Source organism: Topomyia yanbarensis, chromosome 2 (assembly GCF_030247195.1).
Source record: "Topomyia yanbarensis strain Yona2022 chromosome 2, ASM3024719v1, whole genome shotgun sequence".
NCBI classification, from domain to species: domain Eukaryota; kingdom Metazoa; phylum Arthropoda; class Insecta; order Diptera; family Culicidae; genus Topomyia; species Topomyia yanbarensis.
The window spans coordinates 27,182,124-27,205,505 of NC_080671.1; the positions used below are offsets into that span (position 1 = coordinate 27,182,124).

Below are 23,382 nucleotides of genomic sequence, written 5' to 3' on the forward strand. Positions count from 1 at the left end.
CTGGGTAATCGCCAAAGTTTGGGAGATTCTTTCGAAGGAGTGGATGGAGGGTGTCGTTTGCCCAATCTACAAGTTGGATTACTGCAACTACCGCGCGATCATACTACTTAGCGCCGCCTACAAGGTCCTCTACCAAATTCTTTGCCGCCGATTGTCACTAATTGCTAGGGAGTTCGTGTGGCACTACCATGGGTTCCCGCGCCACCACGGACCAAATATTCGCGATTCGCCAGAAGTTCGGCGAATACAACGTGCACACACATCATTTGTTCATCGATTTCAAATCGGCATATGACACAATCGATCAAGATCAGCTATGGCAGATAATGCACGAGTACGGTTTTCCGGATAAGCTAACATGATTAGGCAAAGCGACGATGGATCGGGTAATGTGCGTTGTTCGAGTATCAGGGACACGGCAAGGTGATGGTCTATCGTCCCTGCTGTTCAACGTTGCGTTAGAAGGTGTAATAAGGAGAACGGAGATAGACACGAGTGGCACGATCTTCAGGAAGTCTTTCCAGCTTCTTGGCTTCGCCGACGACATTGACATAATGGCACGGAACTTTGAGGCGATGTCGGAAACGTACATCAGACTGAAAGCTGAAACCAGCAGGATTGGACTTGCTATCAACGTTTCGAAGACAAAATACATGAGAGCTTCCGAAATGTGAACCTCCCATCCCGAGTTCGGATTGACGGTGACGAAATCGAGATGGTCGACAAATTCGTGTATTTGGGCTCACTGGATACCAGCAGAGAAACTCAGAGACGGATCTTGGTGGGAAATAGTGCCTACTTTGGACTCCGGAGGACGCTCTGATCGAACATAATTCGCCGCCACACGAAGTTGATCCTCTACGGCCATGGATTATGCTCGCGGAGGACCAATGCGCCCTTGGAGTTTTCGAACGAAAGGTGTTGCGTACCATCTATGGTGGCGTGCAGATGGAAGACGGAACGTGGCGCAGGCGAATGAACCATGAGTTGCATCAGCTACTGGAAGAACTACCCATCGCGCATACCGCAAAAATAGGACTTCTGTTAGACACTCGGTTTTCAGAGCGATTGCCTAACCTTTCTTTTGAGAAAAGCAAAAGGTTTAAATGGGAAATTCACGTGTGATCGGATTCTTTTGCTTATAACTCTGGAAGCCGATTGATATTCGGTAGCAATCAACGGGGGATTTTATACCTTTAATTAAAAACGTAAAGTGTGATAATCGGCTCAGCAATTTCTGAGAAACAGATGTGAATTTAATTTCGGAAGTTGGCCACCTCCTCGGATCTTCCGGAACTCTTTTCATTGGTCAATGTGATCAGAGAGACTTTAACGTGCAATTAATGATCTGGACCAGCAATTTCAAGCAATTTAGAACCCATTTCAACTGACTTTTTCATTATTTAGATATAAAGGTTATATCGATTTATTTGGGTATTTCGCATGTGACCGCATACTTCAACCCATAACACAGGAACCAGAACTCCGATAAACATGCACTTTTATTACAGTCAATAGGAATGTTCTAGCTATCATTTGTGGAAATCGAGTCAGACACTTCCGAGAAAGTGAACCTAGCCACTTTCCCGAAGTTATCAGTTCCATCGGAAATGGCCAAAGCGGTCAAAGTGTGTTCGTTTGGGCGTCAGCCAGCTGAAGCTATATCTCAAGTAATTTGGAACATATTCTATTAAGTTTTGCGTCTTTTAGATAACATGCCGATTCTGATTTATATGGAAATTTCATTTGGAGCCGTAGTACATCTGATATAAACCACATCAATACCACGCAGTTTGATGTGTTTAACTTCGGACTGAGCTAATTGAACTCGGAAGTGTATGCGCCGAGCATTCGTTTCTCTGTTTTGGTTCAGCATCCATTAAAATAGGGCTGACATGACACAATCTCAATCTACGAAAATCAAGTAACAGTATACCAATAAACCACGTTCCTGATATGATAAAACAGGACAATTCATAAGACTTTCTGACTGTCGCATATATTAGTGGCACCACTATTCTAAAACATTAATGTTTGTTTTAGAAAGGAGATACAACGTGTTTCATTTTTGTCATCCTCAAAACAAAAATCATTATAATAGCAAAACCGTGATTAACATAACAAATAAAAGTAAAAGAAATTATAGGTAAATGTTTTGGAAAGCTTGAGGCTTCTATTTTATGGCATGATTTTTGTTTGGGTGAAAACACAGATATTTTCAAGACGCTCAACATTTTTATAAGAAATGAGCGTACGAGACTATTAAGACCGCCTATTCCATCAACCACCGTTCAGCGGCTTGCGTCAGCGCACACGATTGCACACGCTACAGCGAAGAAAATACATGATGCGTCAATCGACAGCTGTGACTAACCAGATTAATTTTTTAACACAATTTATTTTTGCTTTGCTTCCTAATGAATTTCTCCAAATTAAGATTTCATAGGTAAACATAATTCCATTGTAAAAAAGAATTTAAAAATGATTGTGCTGATCAAAAAAAAACATTTTTATTGTTTTTAATTGCTTCGGAATGCCATAACTCATTTCAGCAGAAGATATTTTTCGTATGCGACACCTTCTTTTATTTCGAAATCTGGGCCATTTTGAAATCAATAACTGCTAAGCAATGCGACTTTCGTCGACTTCAACAGATGGTAAATGTAAGAAACCCTATTAACAATAGTAAATCACAGCGAGAATGGCAGTAAATCCAAGCAGGTTGCTCGCATTTCTTCTCTTGCTTTTCTGTAAATTGTCTTCGACGTTTATGTCGTTTAACTACTATTCTCTAATGCATACCAAGGCTCTTTGCTTTCCTGTAAACGATGGAGTTTTGCTGAATTTTCCGATCCTAAATAGTTACAAATCGCCCCATTAGAAGCAGTTCACCAAGTCTAAAACTGTTAGCTACTAAATCGCTGTTCGTTCTTTTATAGATAAAGGTTTAAGAGCAAACCAAATACAGACATGACTTAGACCATAGTCTTATTACGCGTCACCCAGTGAATAATGAAAACCAATCAGAATGTCGCTAATAAAAAAATCATGGCAAATTTTTACGTCTATTACGCTAGATGCGAATATTTTGAAATTTAGTACAAGATCGTTAAAATTTAATTTGGACAAAATAGTGCAGGAATTTAATTATACCGTTCGGTAGAATAGGAGCTAGTAATGTTTAACATCTTGAATTTTTATGATGATGGCCCCACCTCATTCCCCCACAAAAGTGTAGGGTACCGGTCAGTGATGCAAATTTGCATTTTCAAATGCCAACTTTCAGTTCAATAAAAACCCAACCAGGATTCAAATTCAAAGCCTCTCTTAGTCATTCACTTTCAAGTTGGCGGGATTTTTATAACCGTACGTCTTCAAATTGATGCTTTTTCATTCACCAACCAAAGTTTTCATCTGCTCTGTAGAAGCAAGTTTAGGTTAAATATTGGCTTGTTTTGTATTTCAAGCTTACATGAACAGTAGAGTAAGGTGGGGTAAAAGTGCACGTGGGGCAAAAGTGCGGATAGGACTTTTAGAAGCACACAAGCGCTAGAACCTGGCAGCTATGTATGGATTTAGTGTATTATTAAGTCAACTAATCGCACATATAAGCATGAAAGGTTTGAATATAGTGGCTTGAAATTAAGGGGAAAGGACCATTTTTCGCTGATTTGATATTATTTTTTGAATTTTGGGTATCATAAATTAGCTGTTTGAATAAATCAGGATCTATAAAACTACAGTACCCTAAAAATCTTCAACATATGGTTCGTTGCGAGATATATTTGATTTGATGAAAAAAATTCAGTAATTTTCGTAACAATTAAATAAGTTAAAAAACTGACAGTGGGGTAAAAGTGCGCATAGCATATCCGCCCCAAATCAAAAGACGCAAGCGAAGCTTGTTATATAGAAATTGAACTAATTCTTCCATGATTACGACTGATATGAGCGGTTTAGGAACAAAAGCATCAGCAAAACTGGTTCCAAGGAAAAAATATAGTGTGCCGAAAGCTCAGAGTAATTAAAAAAGAACCAAAAAACTATGAATATGTAAATAAATATGTAGTTCCAATATAAATAAAGGGCGAACACGAAATTATTGCGACACCGAAAATGTCATGCCAATTTTCTTATAATGTTTAAATTCAAACCAAAATTTTAGGGTAGTTTTATACATATATTTACTTCAAAAATCAAAAGAAAAGTTAATCGATGGAGCCTTGAGTGTAAAATTGAACGCATTTTCGCTTGATGCCCTCCATCAAAGTCTTTACAGTGTCACCAGTTTCTCAGTTTTTTCCATTTTCTTAACATGTCCTTCTGATCTTTGACTGTCTTTTTGCTCTTCCGAAGTTCCCGATTCATCATTGCCCAGTACTGCTCCATCGGGCGCAGCTCCGGACAGTTTGGCGGATTCATGTCCTTTGGAATAAAATGGACAGAATTGGCCTCATACCACTCCAGGACACTTTTAGAATAGTGGCATGATGCCAAATCTGGCCAAAATAGCGGAGCTTCGTCGTGCTGCTGCAAGAACGGCAAAAGCCGCTTCTCGAGGCACTCAGATTTGTAGATCTCGCCATTTACTGTGCCCTTTGTCATGAAAGGCTCACTCCTCAGTCCGCAAGAGCAGATGGCCTGCCAAATGAGATATTTGGAGGCGAACTTCGACATTTTCTTCTTCTTAAATTTGTCGTCCACATAGAACTTGCTCTTGCCGGTGAAAAACTCCAACCCCGGAATTTGCTTAAAATCGACTTTTATATACGTTTCGTCGTCCATCACACAGCAGCCATATTTTGTCAGCATCTTCTCGTAGAGCTTCCGTGCCCGAGTTTAAGCCGTCGATTGTTGCCGCTCATCGCGGTTTGGGAAGTTCTGTACCTTGTATGTATGTAGTCCAGCTCTCTTCTTTGCATTCTGGACGTAGCTCTGCGACATGCCGATCTTTTTAGCCAAATCACGGCTAAAGACGTTGGGATTTGCTTTAATCATCCGCTTCACCTTTCCCTCCGTCTTTTTGTTCTCCGGTCCCGGTTTTCTTCCAGCTCCTTTGCCGTGGTCCAACGTCAACCGCTCCTGGAACCGCTTCAACACTCTGGAGACGGTTCAATGGTGAATGTTCAACATTTTTCCCAACTGCCGGTGCGACAGGTCAGAAAATTCCAGGTGTTTGGAAAGAATTTGTTCTCTCGACTCGCGTTGGTTCACCTCCATTTTCGTTGAATCGAAAAACACGACTTCGAGTTTGACAGCATGTAAACAATACACATCAATGAGAAAGTGTGCAAAATTTGGTTGATTTTTACCCAATGGTAAAGAAATTATGCCCTGTTGAATGTGTCGCAATAATTTCAAGTTCGCCCTTTAGCATATTCGCAAGAATTCTTGTTGTGATCTACCCAACTATGACAAATAATGATGTTACCAGGGGTGACAGTTTGATCATGAGCCACATTGTCTAAAAGATGAAACATCCAAGTTTGTTCAACATAATGGAAAACTGAACAACATCAACCGAGGCAGAGGGACGGGTACTTTTTAGTTATGAAGGAAGAGTAAGAGGGGATGGATATCCTAAAATTGATTAGTTTAATTGATGGGCGGAAATAAATCGGCTATTTAAGCTGTGCGCCCCGACCATGGGGCAAAAGTGCGCATTTGAGTATTCATAAGAAAATAACTATTTCTCGGATTACAAGCAAAACCAAGAGATATCCAGTATTACGTTTTGAAGATGTGTGTTGTTGTTCTAGTACCGGTATTACCGGTACCACAACCCTACTTTCGATTCCTTGCCACGAATGCATGTGCAAGGAATTGACGCGTATTTAGTGTATCATAATTTTACTTTATTATTACTTTATTTTATCGGTGCCATAGGGTTCGCTATTTCTACATGGTACAATATCAATAAAAATGTTACAGATACTTAGCAATATCAGTAGTCCATTCCGATACTAATGCGTATTTAAATCGGCTGTTTCTAGTCAGGCGACCGAGCTTCGTTTTCCGTCCATCAATAACGGGGTAATCGAACCACTGAAGTAATCCTTCCGGATATCTTGAAGTTTCTCTTCTAGCCTGAGTGAATTCTGTTACCTCTTACAGAAAGAACGATTGAACAAATAATCCTTCATCACGATGAACATCAGCACTCGACTTTTCGCAAATGAACCGTTTAAAAATTCTCCTTAAGCCACGGTTTAAAAAATCTTGGACATTTCTGACAGCAGCAAAATTTTCACGACCGCTTGAGACAAAGCCTACTTTTCGAATCAAATATGATCGTAACGAGATAGTGAATGCTTTACACTGACGTCACAAATGAACTCGATGTTCATTTTTGACAGTTCGCTTGTACTGTTTACATGGACTTATGTCGTTTTCGATTAAGACCCTGTAAACTAACCCAGGTTAGTTGCTTCAAACGAACGTTTTTAATGAAACTGAGTTGGGTTCTCGCCAAACAGCGGTGGTGTGAGCGAACCCGAAATATATTTCAGGTTGGGACCCAACTCGATTTTCAGTTCAGTGGCGCATATCCTAAGTTCGAAACTGGCTTCAAACAAGCGGTTTGACAGCAGTTAGGTCCGAAACTGAGTTAGTTTCTGCCTCAAGCGAAAACGACATTAGAAAAATTCTTTACGATTTTCTTCGAGCGAATCTAGTCGTCCACAAATTTTTCTAGGTCCATGTAAACAGTACTAGTCAACTGACAAGAAAAGTGAGGTTAACTGCGTCAGTAGAAAACCTAATATAGCCATTTTCTTCTAGAATTTGAGCTAATTATTAAACTGGGCGTGGTGACTGGGTTACTGCGACCAAAATATAAGTGCACGATACCAAAAATGGACTCCAAATCGAGCCAAAGTGCACTACACCGAAAATGTTTGTCATCGAGCTAAAATATTGGACAATAAATTGAAGAAAAGTGATGTTTTCGTCGATATGATGGATGACAACACTTTACACTATGATACATCGATAATAAAACGAATTCGAGCATTAAAAAGCCGTGTCGTATGGAATCGATTCCGTCGATTGTAGATCAACCTTAACACGACGTTTTAGATCTTGGCATGCAAAACATGGCGGCGTGGCAGATACCTAATGCGATGAACGAAATGATGCCTCGGAATGGTCGAACTTGTTTTGATGATTTCTATAAATTAGAAACTGTGAGCTCTGACAAATACTCTTTGTGCTCCGTCACTCACAATAAATCAGATATTCTCTATTGTGTAAAATCCCATCGTCTGTTGCAAAATATAGTGAGCATGAGAACTACTAAACAGCCTAATAAATATTTTTTTCTGTTCTTCATTTTGAGCTGACTACACTTACATACTTTCAAAATTATTTTAGTTGCCTACTCGACCGAATTTTATTAAACTGCCCGCTATACTCTGATGGTATGAAGCGAATTATATTTCGCATCCCTGCATCTATGGGTTTGCTAACCGTACTGAAAGCGATCTAAGATATAACGCCTACCGGTAGGCAATCGCACATACCACCGAACTACTCATACCAACTTACCCGGACACACCTTCAGCGCACAAATCAGCGTTTTACTCTGGCACTTGCACATCAGACAGGGTTCCTTCGTGGGCACGATCGAGCCCTCCATAAAGTGGGTCCCATTATAATAGCAGCTAGACTCTGTAAGAAGAGAAAAACAAAAAAAAAACAGAAAATCACAACCATGAATGAATAGGTGACAAACGAACGACCGAGTCGGAATGCAAATGGCACCGATCAATCAATGGATCGACATCGCATCGAACCATTTCAGGTGGGGGCAAAAAGCGGGTGGGTGGTAAACAACCGTTTCTTCCCGTACACATGACACTCGACGCGGAACCACATGAAAAATGCCGACGTTGTCCTTCCGCACTCCGGCCAACCCGCTCTGCAGCGGCGAGGCAATCAGCGATCACGACGATGACGATCGATCGTCATAAATATCAGCGCCGCTATTATTGGCTGTCATTTCTGACCCACTGACATAGTTGAACCGGGACCGCAGGTCTGTACGGGCACACTCCATTCCAGACCGGACGGACGGACGAGTAGTTTAGGCTGATATATACTACACATGAGCCGCCATGGGAATAAGAAGTTCACAACCCTTCCAGGTCGGTCGTTCAACGCGCCAATATCCGACCCTGGTCGGTTGTTTCCCAACCAAATTGCCCGTACAGGCTCGTAGAATGATCTTCACAAACGATTCATAAATAGAGGAAATGATGATAAACAACCATAAGTACCGGCGGTAAGACTACATGGCGTACAGTACAGCTTGCAGATCGCGCGAAAGGCCCGAGAGGGGTGTTGGAAAAATTGGTGCGAAAAGAAAATGCGAGAATGAATGAGCCGACGAAGAAAGGCCCTCCTCACGTTTAGGTCATGTGAAGAGCTCTGAGGCATAATAATCGTTTGTTGGGGCGAGGTGCCAGTCGGTACTTAGTTGTTTTTTTTTGCGGTGCGCGCAAAATAAGTGCCAAGTTTGCGCGAACATCGGGTTGAGTATGGGCAACAAATTGTCTCGGCTCTCGACAATGTAGATCAACAGCGGCTCTTCGAAATGCTAATGGTTAGGTTTCACAATGGTACAGGGAAGCTGCATGTTTCTATTTCAAATTGCAATACATGGGTAAGAGCCTCTCACTGAGAAGTCCGAGCAAAAAAATGTGAAAAATTTGATTATCAAAAGTATCTTAATATCACCCGAATTGAGACACTGGCATTAAAAAGATCATTTCCAATTGGCCGACATTGTGTTTATACGAAACATATTCCAAACTCTCCCAAAGATTTTGTTCACCAGGTCAATTTATTAGTTGTTTGGAGAAAAAAGACCTCATTAATAGTATACAGTGATTTTTCCAGGTCACCGCAAAAGATGGGCGCGGTTTTTGATCCCAATTGAAATCGAAATGCCACAGAGTACACTCAAAAAAGCAAATCGAAAAGAAATTAGACTAAGTAATTGGGAGGCGGCGAAGCTCGATACTTGATTTCAATTTTTGCAATCCGCATCTCCGGGCTGCGGAATTGCACCGACAAAAAAATCAATAATCGCAAAAGGCGCTCGATTCGCGCATACTCAAGTTCATTCACCATGGCCGTGTTCTGTTTTGGCCAGAGTGCCGCCACAGTAGAAGCAAACGAGCAAGGATAAAAGCTACGTAGAGCACTACAATAATAATTGCTGGTTTTGTATAATTTCTTCGGCGTTTGACGTGTCCGATCGATGGTTTCGTTGCTTCATCGATGGCAGGAGGAAAAGCTACGGGGTGAACAGAAGGAAATTGATTAATGTAATATAATTGATCTTCAATTTTGGATGTGTGTGATTACTTGTTCATTCTTTAGGTGTGTTTCTGTCTCACACAACTTTATTGATTCCAGTTAAGTTCGGACTGTGCAGCTGTGGAACAAAATCTTGAAATAGTGGTAACCATTGTCAGCGTTTTTTGCACTTTAGAACACCAAACGCATAATTAAATTCACCCAGGTGAGAGCAAATTACAAAAATTAAAATAACTCTATCACAGGCCAAACATATTGTTAATTAGAATTCGATGTTTAGCCCACTGTTTATCGGTAAAGCAGACCTTCCAAAGAATAAACAACATAATTCTATAGTTTGGAGATTTGGCACGGCATGCTTGGGTTGTTCTAACTGTACCAAGAATTATCTTCGATGGAGGCAATTTTCTAGACCCTTAACAAAACGCGAACAGAGCTTGGCTCGTGTATTTAAATCAATCAAAATATTTGTAGTTGAGCAAACGAATACCAGAAGAGGAAAACGAAAACTTTTAACTGATTAACGCCATAAGAAAATAATCCAATCAAACTAACGGTCGTGTTCGGTGTGGTAAAGTGTTTCGGCGATAAAAAAAACCTGGCCACAAAATTTCACTCAACTGCGCGCAAAACGTCAAAATGCATCTTTCGTTTGTAGCTGAGACGAAGATGATCGCGTGCTTTTATTTTTGGTGCCGGCTTTTGCTGGGGCGTAGCTCGCTATTCCGAAACAAATTGCTCTTTTATCTGCTACATAATGGAGATGATGCACTTTTGCCGGAATTGGTGGAACGACCGAAGAACCGGTTATTTTGCCGACTGTGGAAGAGTGGAATTTATGTGACTCCAGCATTGGACAACAGTTGGAACGAGCGCCCACGGAGTTAAGTGGTCGGATGTGTAATTTATAAGCTTTGTTGTGGCCTTTTGTGCTATGATGTGATGAGCTCGAATTGTGGTGGCAGTGTTTTGAAAAAAAGTGATTTTTTGGAAAGTTACTGAAAAATAATTCAATATCATAATGCTTTGCTTAAAATTCTTCACACATCTTTTGCCTTCTGTCTTTTGTCTTCTGTCTTCTGTCTTCTGTCTTCTGTCTTCTGTCTTCTGTCTTCTGTCTTCTATCTTCTGTCTTCTGTTTTCTATCCTCTGTCTTCTGTCTTCGGCCCTCTGTCTAAATTACTTTTGAAATTATGGACCTGGTAGCATTTGTACCAAAAATTGTAAACTTAAGCATTTAGTTTCACATAAATTAATTTACTTTGCGTTGAATACTTTGTGGGAACCAATTGCGAATCTGGTGATCATTCAGATAAGTATATTGTACTGCAGGGTACAATATTTACTGTGATTTCCAGATTTTATTTCGCTGCCACAGCATACACATTCCTTGTTTTAAGTTTTGTTTTGTCTCACTTCTCCAGCTGAAAGTTCCATTTGTCAAATTGATTTCTGACGGACTCGCTGAGTGTACAGTTTGTGGGGATAGGTACCACCAACGTTGCTCCTAGTTAACAAAGGCCATGGGAAATTGGGAGGCCAATAATGCTAGTCCTTGCTTCACATGTGCGAAGTGTTTATAAGGCCAGCCTTGTGACGTACAGGATATTTGCTCGATAGTCATTGAACTGAATAAGAAGATTGAACGACTCGATTCCGTTTTTGAATCTCTGACTGATGCTCGAAAAATCATCGAAATACAGATAAACATCGCATTAGAGAACGGGATAGCGAAACTGATCAAGTCTTCAAACGATGCTCTTGAGATTAAATTGGCTTGCTCGGAAAACAATGTTGCCAAAATTGGAAGATTTGAAACTCAATTCGGCTCGGCAATTTCCCAACAGCTGTGTAATCAGCAAAATTAATCAATCTTTGACTTAATGCAACAGGCATTAAGAGCTGTCGAACAGTGGTGTCGACAAGTTAAACTATCAGTTAACTCAAGCAAAACTTCAATGGTTCTTTTCACGAAGAAGCGAATAACAACCGGGGTTCGTCCCTTGCAGTTCTTTCCCAGCCAACATTTTGATTCACTTTAGTAAGTTGCAATTTGATTAACTATACTCTTAAACGATATAAATTGATTGTATAAAATGCACAGATCCCTTCTATGTGTACAAAAGTGGAGGCCATATACGTACAACAAATCGGTATAGTAGAACTATGTGATTTACGACGAATTTTGATCTCATCAGAAGCATTATACAATCATCTAGCTTTTCATTTTGAGTTTATATATGATCAACTTTACAATCACACATGAAGGTTTATACAGCTTAATGTCCTCAATGATTTATAAAATGAGTTGCATTCATATAGAATGTGATAACAAAGAGTATTATGCAAATAAAAAATCAGGATGAAATTTCCATAATTCTCTGTTAGACACTTGCGCCCAACCACACTGATAGATGTTTTTCATGGGTGAGGTTGGAATTAATTATTAAAATTACCTGCTACCATTTATTTCCAGTTTCGAACCTGAGAACTTCGTATTCCCAGCATAGCCGCTATGTACTAATCTATCTATACACTGTCAAGCAACGATTATTTTTAATCATTTTTATCTCTTTGTGATTACGATCTAGCAATACCATAATCCAATCTAAATATGGTACTCCAATGATACCTTCTATACCTGTCAAATCACAACCGATATTCTTTACACAAGCCATTTTTTAACATTCCGGAAGTCTCCCTAGTGCTCTGAAAATCTAGCGAAATCGTCTTAGCGCACTAGCGGCTGCTCGCTCAATGGGCCATTTACGCGACTTCCGACTTGCGTACATTTTTATTGCTCAAATATTGAACGAATTTAGCAGAGAATTTGTGAAAAGCTATAAAGAGGTGACCATTTTTTTGAACGATTTTGCAGTTTAATCAAATTGCAAATTGATTCTTATTCAATGTTTCAAAATTGTCATTAATATTCCGGATTAACAATTCTGTTTTCAGTTGTAGTGGACTAAACATAGATTTGCATTTTATGTGTACTTTTTACAACAAAGCATAATTTTTGCTTGCACTATTTGTAATCTTGATTTAGACTGTCATTATATGTAATTTATTGTAAACTTTCATATACGATTGCTGGTTTGCTGGGTTGATTCTGAGCTACTGTGTGCAGATCAAGTCAAATACGTTGGAGTCATATTGGATTCCAAACTGAATTGGTCTGCTCACATTGAGTTCAGAGGCCAGAAAGCGTGCATGGCGTTCGGGCAGTGCAGACGAACTTTTGGAAAGACCTGGGTCTCAAACCTAAATACATCTATTGGATTTACACGACAATTGTACGTCCAATACTGTCATACGGATGCCTTGTGTGGTGGCAGAGGGGAGAGGTGGTGACAGTCCAGTCAAAGCTTATCCATCTGTAAAGAATGGCGCTCATGGCGTTGACTGGTGCTTTCACCACGACTCCGACTGCTGCTCTTGAGGCACTTCTAAATATCAAACCATTGCACATACACCTCGAACAAGAAGCACTTCCATGTGCATACAGACTGCAGGTTACTGTGCTTTGGAAGAGTAACAATGTTGATCTTGCTACCAGTCATACACGATTGTGGCCATAAATGGTTACATGGGGTGAACATATTCTTGCTCCCAGCGATATTACACTCACATGTAGTTATCCTTACAGGACATTCTATGTGAAGGTTCCCTCTCGAAAGGAGTGGTTGTCTTACTATATGAAAAGATAACAACAAACGCATGTGACCTTGTAGCACTGACGATTCTCTGATAGAGGGACGTGCTGGTGCTGGTGTCTACTGTCGTGAAATTAGATTGGAACAATCTCACTCACTAGGTAGATACTGTACTGTATTCCAAGCAGAAATCTTTGCGATTATGTGCGGGGTGCAATCGGCCTTTCAACTGAGTTTGTCCGGCAGAGTTATAAACTTCTGCTCCGATAGTCAGGCTGCAATCAAGGCCCTTAGCTCAGACAAATCCCGGTCCAAGCTAGTGATCGCGTGCCGAACCCAAATCGAAGAACTAAGCATTGTCAACACTATCTACCCTGCCTGGGTGCCCGGACATTGCGGAATTACTGGAAATGAATGGGCTGACGAATTGGCCAGGGCAGGTTCAGCGATTGACTTCGTTGGTCCTGAGCCCGCGCTGCTAATTTCAACAAGTTGGATAAGGGAAAAACTACGGTCCTGGGCTTTGTCCGAGCACCGCCATTATTGGAGAAATTTAGAAATGTGTCGCCAAACAAAGGCGTTTCTAGAACAACCGTGCCCAGTGATTTCGAAAAAAGTCCTACATTTTTCGAAGCTCCACTGCGGCATGCTGGCCAGGGCTTTAACCGGCCACTGCAAACTCAATTATAACATGGCAACTACTCAGCGCGCTGAGTCTTTTTCATGTGATCTTTGTGAATCCGACTACGGAACCTCATATCATCTGATATGCAACTGTCCAGCGGTAGCACATAATAAAGTTTCTTGTCCAATGTGGTAAAGAGCTATAGGCTTATTCAAGTTGAACTACTTGTGAGTTTAACTTACCTGTTGTTTGTTGTTTTTGTACTGTTATTTTTTCCACTTTTCCAAATCTACTTCCCCACACCTTCTTGTCCTTTCCTTCCGCTCAGGAAATGATGAAAACATACGGCAAGGCACAAATCCCCAACTACATACGGGGAACGTGCCATTTAAGCCAATATATTCTGATTCTTGATTCCCTGTGGAGGTTTATCATGCAACAGTCCATCGGCCAGTGATGCCAGAACATTCCCCGGTCCGTAACCCTGTTCCAGAGCTCGGATCCAATTCAGAGTTATTAAGCGCCATCACGGCCAGTTTTGATGTTGCTCGCTTATATCGTCCACTGTTCGTGTGTTTCCAGGATTGGCGAATTCAACCATCGCCATACGCGATAACCTTCTCTAGCACTCCGTAATCTATGTTTTAAAAGGGACTTCAAGAGTACCGTAAAACCTGAATTGTTACTTGGGATGTGAGGAGCCAAGGGGAGATTGAACTTCCGCTTCGTTCTCGCACTCGCATTTCCGATTTCTCGGACATCTCCCACCAGTTCCTTACTGGCCCTAGGAAGTTCGTCCCATTGTCCGACAGAAACTCCATTGGCCAACCTCGGCGACCAACGAACCGGTTAATCGCCATCAAGCACGACTGCGTAGTCAGTCCGTGAGCCACCTTCAGGTGCACGGCGTGGGTTACCAAGCAGGTGAACAGTGCGATCCATCTCTTCTCCCTTAGGCGTCCAGTAACATCAAATGGGCCCAAATAATCCACACCCGTGTAGTTGAAAGGGAGACGATTCAGTGTTATCCGCTAGCAGAGCCATTGGTTGAACTCGAGGATGACTTTGATGAACCTTACACCATACGCAGAATGACGACAGCTGCGGAATGTAGAACAACTGCTTCAGCTCGTTCTTCGCCGCCTGTCGTTATCCGTGTCCGCTCTTCCCGTAGTAATACTGAACAATCAGCTACGTGATTCTGTGCTGATGTGGACGAATCTTTGGAAAGCGTAGATCGAATGACGGTAAGGCCGATGACAAGCTGAAGCGGAAAGCGAAGCGTTTGCGGACGCGTCTGAGCACTTTACATAGTGTTTTGCCGCGTTCGCCCCGCTTTTACTATGACAGTATTATGCGTTCTACATGCACATACCAAAGAGATAGGTCAAACGCATTCGCTTCGCTTACCGCTACCGCATCGCAAATCGCGTAAGCATGTCATCGGCCTAACTCTACCTTCTCAACTCTACTACAACTTGTTTGTAGCGGCACTGATCCGACCGAATCTGAGACAGCACCACTTCTGCTTCGATCCAGAACACTACTCTACTGATCGTGATGTTGTAATTCCCCTCAATTGTTTGTAGCCCCTAGACTTGCTCAGGGTGGTGAAATAATGCTTGGGTGGATGAATTGGTAGCAGTCGCCTATGCGCTAGAGGGAACTCATTCATTGAGCGGGGGGGGGGGATCAAGCAACACACATGCAAGCACCGATGTTGCAAACCAACATAAGGCGGGCAAAGTGGAAACGCTCACTGCAGGTTGCTCACAAGCACTACACTGAAACAAAACTCTGGTGGAATAACAATGACGAGGGCTGATAACTCCTTTTTGAGTTCGCAAGCGAATATTAAAGCTAGTGGTGTAACTTGCTAATAAGGGCCAATACTATTTGAACTAACTCACGGTGCACTTCGGTAACATTATGGATTTATTCCTTATTGCTAACATGAACTCTATAACCTACGTGACGTCACTACGTTCTACTTGCGGTTTGGGTTTTAAGTTATGCTGGTGTGCTAGGGTGATCTCGGGCTAGGTTTCCGGGACTGCTGTCGACTGCTTGTAGTAGTTGAAGTCGATACTGGATATTAGCGTGTCGTTACGGGAACCGATGTAGTTGTCGTTTCTCGGAGGCAATCACGTGGATGTGATGTGAAAGCTGCCTTGTCGTGACGGAATTGACCACGTGGTGTAGGGCCGAATTCCATCAGCAGGTGCGATATTGCTCTCGTAATAGCGTCTGAGAGCCGTGTACAATCTGTCCGCTGGTCCTTATATGCGTTGAGTCTTCTTCGCCGTGATAGATGGCTCATTCAGATACGGTCTCTGATGATAATTTCTGTGAATAGAGCGACTTACGGACGGAGATCCGAAGCCCGAGATAAAAAGGTTCACTGGGAACCTACCCAGCAATATTAGAAAATCGGCCACATTCCTTATCGACCCTAACCTCTACCAGCATTTTATAACGTTTATATAAATTACCTTTTTATCGTTATTACACTTTTTAATTAGCTTTTAACAAATTTCGTGCCTTTAGCTTTAGCCAATTTTACACTATTAGATATAAAATTTTAATATATATTAATTTTAATTACCGAAACTGTACATATTTTAGCACTTTAACTACCTCTTAAATTTTTACTTTTAACACCGTATGTATATGTCACCTCCTTTTATTCGTAACAATTTTATTCTTAGACTCAAAAATATTTTAAGCTGTAAATAGTAAGACAATTATTAACACTGTACACTACGTTTTTTTTAACAAATAACCTAACCAGAAAATTTTAGAACCGTCGCGCACTTCTAACTTCGTTGGTATTCACGGACAGAAAGAAGGTTCAGTATTTTGGCTGAGGAACTTTGACAATGATTGTGTTTCCGCTCAGCAGCCGTTATTTGGTCGCTTCACCCGTGGATTGCCCTCGGCGACTGATACCCTAACCCGCTGTAAACAAATGCCACTCTTGCTGGAATGCGACTGTGAGTACCTTCGGTGGTATGGAGAGAGGATTTGCTAGTCAAAGTGAGGGTCGGACTTAGGGAGTGGGAACTCACAAGCGAGTCTAAGGCTCATTTCATTGTGGCAGAGCCAACAATTTGGAATGGTAACCGACGGTTACATGTTCGTACTAGCCTTACCGCAAAAACTGCTGCCAGGAATTTTAGTCGCGAAATCGACAACTGCTTCGACGTTGCTGCCTTATAATTCGACTCATCACTAGTGAACACATCATTCTACCCCACACGATTGCCCGGAAATATGCCACGCATCCGTACACCGTCTCACTGGTATTAGCAAAAATGTGAAGCTGGACTTGTCCCGGTTGAAATGCACTGCGATATCGACACTCCTTTCTCCTATCTGTTCGAAAAATCTAGCAGGAATCAGTAGCGTCTAGCTCAAATGGCACGTTCCCCATGCTGATCGGAGATTTGTGCCTTGCCAAGAATCGTCTTTTCATCATTTTCCTGATGGGAAGGATTGGGGAAGTGGTAAGGTTAGGGGTAAGGAAAATTACGACACAAAACAATTAAAACAGAGCATTCTGCATTACTACAGGGCAGTTGCATATCAAATGATATGATGTTCCGTAATCGGATTCACAAAGATTACATGAATAATACTCAGCGCGCTGAATAGTAGCCATATGATAATTGAGTTTGGAATGTCCAGTCAGTGCCCTGTCTAGAATACTGCAGTTGTGCTTGGAAAAATGCAACAAATTCTTTGACATTTTCGGACTCACATCCGGCAGAAAAATCTTTGTTTGAACGCAAGTTTGCAAGCTACGCCAATGGGTAGCATGTTCGGATGCAGCCAAAGAGCGAATTTTGTAACCAACGAATTTAATCGCAGCACCAGCTCTAGCCAATTCGTCCGCCCATTCATTTCCAGTAATACCTGAATGACCAGGTACTCATAGGAGGTAGATAGCATTTAAAAGCTAAATTCTTCTAGATATCCAGGTTTGAGTTCCCAAGATTTGCCGAAAGCCCGTCTACATTGGCTGAAGGCTATGCAAGCCTCCTTTATCCTGAAATCGATGCAAGCTGTCCAATTTTGTTTTGAGTCAAATATTACCCCAACGTACTTAACTTGATGTGCGATAATAATTTCAGCGCCAAAATACTGCATTGGACGAGCTCCGGTTGTAATCCTTCGTTGCTTGAAAAGCATCATTGATGTTTTATTTGGATTAACTGATAGTCCAACATGAAGACACCGTTGCTCAACAACACATAAGGCTTGTTGCATCAAATCTAAAAGTGTGTTAATTCAAATACCGGTAATTATTATATGCTAATCATCGGCGAAACCATACGTCAAAAATCCAAGCTCCTCTAGAAGCACGCATAACTCGAAGCGTACAAGCCTCTTGGTATGCAGCTACTATGAGTGAGCTTGTTTTATCAATCGTCAGAAAATACTCATGAAAAGTAGTCGCCAAGCCCTCTTCGTAGAGGTCCCAGGTCGTAGATTTGGGATTACAATATGGGACGATATCTAGCGAGACGTTTAAATGATCAAAGACGATGTACTTATGATCAGATAATGACGATTCGAGCTCGTTTGGTACGAGCCAGTTTGTAAACTCATGCGTACTACTGTCAGAGCAGAGAGGTACATCTAACACCCCTTCTCTGCCAGCTCGTGCAAATGTCCATTAATTCGGTGCCTCTCAAATTGTTATCTGAGCTGCCCCAAATTATGTAGTGGGCATTTGCCTCACTGCCGATTATGAGAGGAAACCCATTCCTCCCACAGTATGATACAACCCTTTTGAAATCATCAGAAGGTGATGGTTCAATATGCGGCAAATATGCCGAACAATAGACGTATTTCTTGTTTATGTTGTCAACAGTCATATTTACCGTGACAGCACAAATATCGCGAGTTGTGAAGTCGGATATAAGACATGCGTCAATAGTCACTATTCGCAAGTATACATGCACGAGGCATTTCACGTGGATTTGTCATACCATTTTTGTTGAAAGCTACGAAGACAAGGTTAAGTAGCTTTCCAACATAGAAGTTTCTTTAATGGAAATACGGTTCTTCAACCAAAGCTATGGAAGCTTTTCCTTCCTGCACAAGGCGGGATAGATTCATAGATACTGCACGTTTATGCTGAAGATAAATTTGTGCTACTCTAACCATACTCGATTGCAGCACTACATATTCCATTATCAGCACTTGTACAGCAACTAGAAGATATCTAACACGTTGGCTTACAATCGCCTATAGCGAACCCCGAAATGGGTATTAGGGACATAATCATCATTTGAATCCCACGATTTGCGAAGAAACAAACGTCCACTGTGTCGGAAATTCGCTTAACACAGTGTAACAAATTGATTTGTTCCATCTCAATTAACAAAACTACCTTACTGTATACCAGTTATAAATTTGACACCCTAGCGGACGATAGCTGAACTAGAATATAGAAAGCTCGATTATGGCAACTCTTACACAAAAAAGCCTACTTGTCTGCGTAAAATTATTCTCACTTACGCTAATCGCGGGAAAAGTGGAACAAATGAAAAGTCCGAACAAATGGAAATGATCAAAAGGGAACAAAAGGGATTTATTCAAAAGCCAATCAGAACAAATTACGCGCGAACACACGATACCGCCAAAGGGTACGCATGAACAGATTCCCGATAAGCTCGTGACTTTGGTGGAGACCGTTCTGGAGATTAGTTGCGTTTGAGTAAAAGTTTAAAGTTTGCGTTGCGCGTGTAGAGTGTGAGGCAAAATTTTAGGTGCGAAAACCGTTTAATTGGTTTAGTGAATTGTGTGAACTAAGCTTTGTGCTAATCAGGTGACGCTACCCATTCAACGTGGGTGCTAGTTCTGGGTGAAGAACGCAACATCGTGGTCGAATCGCTAGTTGGCAAGCCGTTGGATCTCCACCAAAACCTACACGGGGACACATCTACCCCAAGGACTTGGCCGTCGTCATTTCTGGCCTACGGTGCGGCCTCCTAGCCTGATCGACCCGACAACAGCGAACTACGCTACTGCCACCCGAAGATTCTCGAAAACCCAAGCTCCGAGGGATTGTCATCGTCACCCTGCCGGCCGGCATCACAAGTAAGCTCGTTCCGTTACGGTTGTGCGCACTCACTAGAGAGAACAGAATAAAGTGTTAGCGATAGTAGATTGGCCAATTGTATAGCACGATTTTTCGTTCACATCCGGTAGTCTTGGTTCGTTGTGATTTACAAAATAAACGCGGTATTGGTTTGGGAAGCTATTAAGAAGCGTTTGGATTCTTGCTATTTTGTTTCTTTTTTTTTACTCAAGCTAGACTAATCTATCGTGCGCCTTCACTGTGGTTTCGAGATTTCGTCCTGATTCGCGTGATCAAAGAGTATACTGAACTACCGTAGGTTAGAGTAAGATCGGGAATACCTAACCCGCCCGAGTTAAGAGTCTTTGGCCGGACACCATCTGGTACAGTGATCCTTCTTAGGAAGGTGGCGCTTAAATCACTGTAACTTGGTAACCGTGTTACTTCAATTTCGGTAGTGAAGTCGCGAGGTTATGCGTTCAGTTGAGAGGAAGAAAGAAGCCGGTTACCAAGTTACAGTGATTTAAGCGCCAAACGATCAAAAAAAACTGTTGGAAATTGTACAAAATAATATGAAAAACGCCTATAATAAATATTCCAACAATTACAATTTACGATCTAATGCTAAACGTCAATTTCAAGAAGGGGAAATTGTCTATAAGAAAAATATTCATCAATCCGACAAAAGTAAAAATTTCGTTGGCAAATTTGCGAGCAAGTTCACTAAGGTGCGGATAAGTAAAATAATGGGATCAAATACATTCACTCTGGAAGACCTAGACGGGAAAAGAATTCCTGGTATTTACCATGCATCATTTCTAAAAAAATCTTAAAACTAAAATTAAAGCTATGTCGGTATGTGCCTAACTTAAAGCAGTACAAAAACAAAAGCAAACTAAAGCTAACTGAAATACACTTTGTGGTCATCGATACGCCTAGATCCAGTCCAACAGTACTTCCAATATGTAGAAGAAACCTAAAAAAAAAAAGAAAAGATTAGACTGGATCGAAAACAATATACTTACCCGATGTGAATGTCGATACAATAATCCATCCATCGCGGATCTAACTCAAAAAAAAACAAGAAAAAAAAACAGGATTAGTCATTGTCCCAATAAACGGTTTTGTTATAATAGATATTAGTAGGTTACGTTAGCGTCAGTTAGTAAAAAAAAAGCAACTAGAATATTAAACGAATACTTATCTCTATCATAAGTCAGCAATTATTCGACAAAAAAAGCTCCTCCAGTCATCAGATGTCCAAGAGATCACCGTCATTTTTGGCATCATCATTCCGCAACATAAGTCCATCGTGGATCTTCTAAACATCCGTTCTATAAAACAAACGAAGATATAGAACGGCACAGTTAACTTTCGCATAAATTTATCGCGAAAAATAATGATTTTACTTACCTTTTCAACAATAATTTAGCACCTGGTTAATTTTTCGACCGCTATCTCACAAAACTAAACTACAGCTGAACAAATTTTGACAGCTGCTGAATGCAGTTCAGACATGGTTTCGAGTTTCGAAAGCATTACGCCTGCCAGTATGCATTGCCGATACAATAGCCCATGTGTTTCGAATATAGGGTAGGGTGAATACAGCGAGTGTGTGCCTGAGTTTAGGATAGTGTTTATTTTTTTTCCCACAAATTGGGAAGTAAATAGTTTTGGTAAGATAATTTTCCATAAATATATGGAGTAATTCGAATAAGTTTGGAAATGATTTTTCACATATATGTGAAGTTATGTAGTAAGGGATAATGCAATTTTCTTTCATAAATGTATGAAGTTATGAAAATTTGGTAGGGGGAAATTGCCTTGAGCGTTAACGCAGGCAATGTTAATATCAGTATAAAGGGGAATGAATGTTAATTTAGTATGAATGAGAGATTCGAAATCACCAATTAAACATCAAATCGCAATAGTAGAGCAACTTGTCGAATAATTTGTACAGGTTTAGAATATTGTACATATTACAAATAAGAAACGTTAGAATCATAAAAAAATATTTCATATAAATATTTTTTTAAGTTAGCATGGGCGAATGTAACAAATTGATTTGTTCCATCTCAATTAACAAAACTACCTTACTGTATACCAGTTATAAATTTGACACCCTAGCGGACGATAGCTGAACTAGAATATAGAAAGCTCGATTATGGCAACTCTTACACAAAAAAGCCTACTTGTCTGCGTAAAATTATTCTCACTTACGCTAATCGCGGGAAAAGTGGAACAAATGAAAAGTCCGAACAAATGGAAATGATCAAAAGGGAACAAAAGGGATTTATTCAAAAGCCAATCAGAACAAATTACGCGCGAACACACGATACCGCCAAAGGGTACGCATGAACAGATTCCCGATAAGCTCGTGACTTTGGTGGAGACCGTTCTGGAGATTAGTTGCGTTTGAGTAAAAGTTTAAAGTTCGCGTTGCGCGTGTAGAGTGTGAGGCAAAATTTTAGGTGCGAAAACCGTTTAATTGGTTTAGTGAATTGTGTGAACTAAGCTTTGTGCTAATCAGGTGACGCTACCCATTCAACGTGGGTGCTAGTTCTGGGTGAAGAACGCAACATCGTGGTCGAATCGCTAGTTGGCAAGCCGTTGGATCTCCACCAAAACCTACACGGGGACACATCTACCCCAAGGACTTGGCCGTCGTCATTTCTGGCCTACGGTGCGGCCTCCTAGCCTGATCGACCCGACAACAGCGAACTACGCTACTGCCACCCGAAGATTCTCGAAAACCCAAGCTCCGAGGGATTGTCATCGTCACCCTGCCGGCCGGCATCACAAGTAAGCTCGTTCCGTTACGGTTGTGCGCACTCACTAGAGAGAACAGAATAAAGTGTTAGCGATAGTAGATTGGCCAATTGTATAGCACGATTTTTCGTTCACATCCGGTAGTCTTGGTTCGTTGTGATTTACAAAATAAACGCGGTATTGGTTTGGGAAGCTATTAAGAAGCGTTTGGATTCTTGCTATTTTGTTTCTTTTTTTTTACTCAAGCTAGACTAATCTATCGTGCGCCTTCACTGTGGTTTCGAGATTTCGTCCTGATTCGCGTGATCAAAGAGTATACTGAACTACCGTAGGTTAGAGTAAGATCGGGAATACCTAACCCGCCCGAGTTAAGAGTCTTTGGCCGGACACCATCTGGTACAGTGATCCTTCTTAGGAAGGTGGCGCTTAAATCACTGTAACTTGGTAACCGTGTTACTTCAATTTCGGTAGTGAAGTCGCGAGGTTATGCGTTCAGTTGAGAGGAAGAAAGAAGCCGGTTACAACAGCAAGGGTAAGACCCACGAAACTCCGTGCACGACTGGCATATTTTAGTCCTGCCAGCCATTCAGCCCTCGGTACGGAGAAACACCTTGACTTAAGGAGGTTTTCAGTCGCCTCTTACGACATGGGAACAGGAACCCCGTAATCAATTCTTGGTTGAGACACTTCAACCCGCCGGATGCCACACGGCCTCTAGGCTGGTTTTGTCCGGAGAAAGATAATAGACTGTTATCAACCTCCTAGTGGATTACAGCCGGTATAAGCTCCGTTCGCCATTGAGAATATTTAAACCCCCTCAATTTTAATCATAGCACGGGTCGTACGACACTATGGAATTGGGTTTCCCTGTTTGGTGGGTTTTTACTACCGTAACAGGAAGTCCGTAGTGTAATTCTTAGCCG

The 23,382-nt window shown here is 41.3% G+C and overlaps 1 protein-coding gene across 1 annotated transcript in view; it reads right to left on the minus strand.

Moving 5' to 3' along the window:
- The window catches only part of LOC131678994 (uncharacterized), a 114,822-nt gene that overhangs the window by 21,086 nt on the left and 70,354 nt on the right, over positions 1–23,382 (minus strand). The window contains exon 2 of the mRNA XM_058959500.1: positions 7,546–7,668. Coding sequence (XP_058815483.1) covers positions 7,546–7,668 — 123 coding nt within the window. The remainder of the gene's footprint in view (positions 1–7,545; positions 7,669–23,382) is intronic.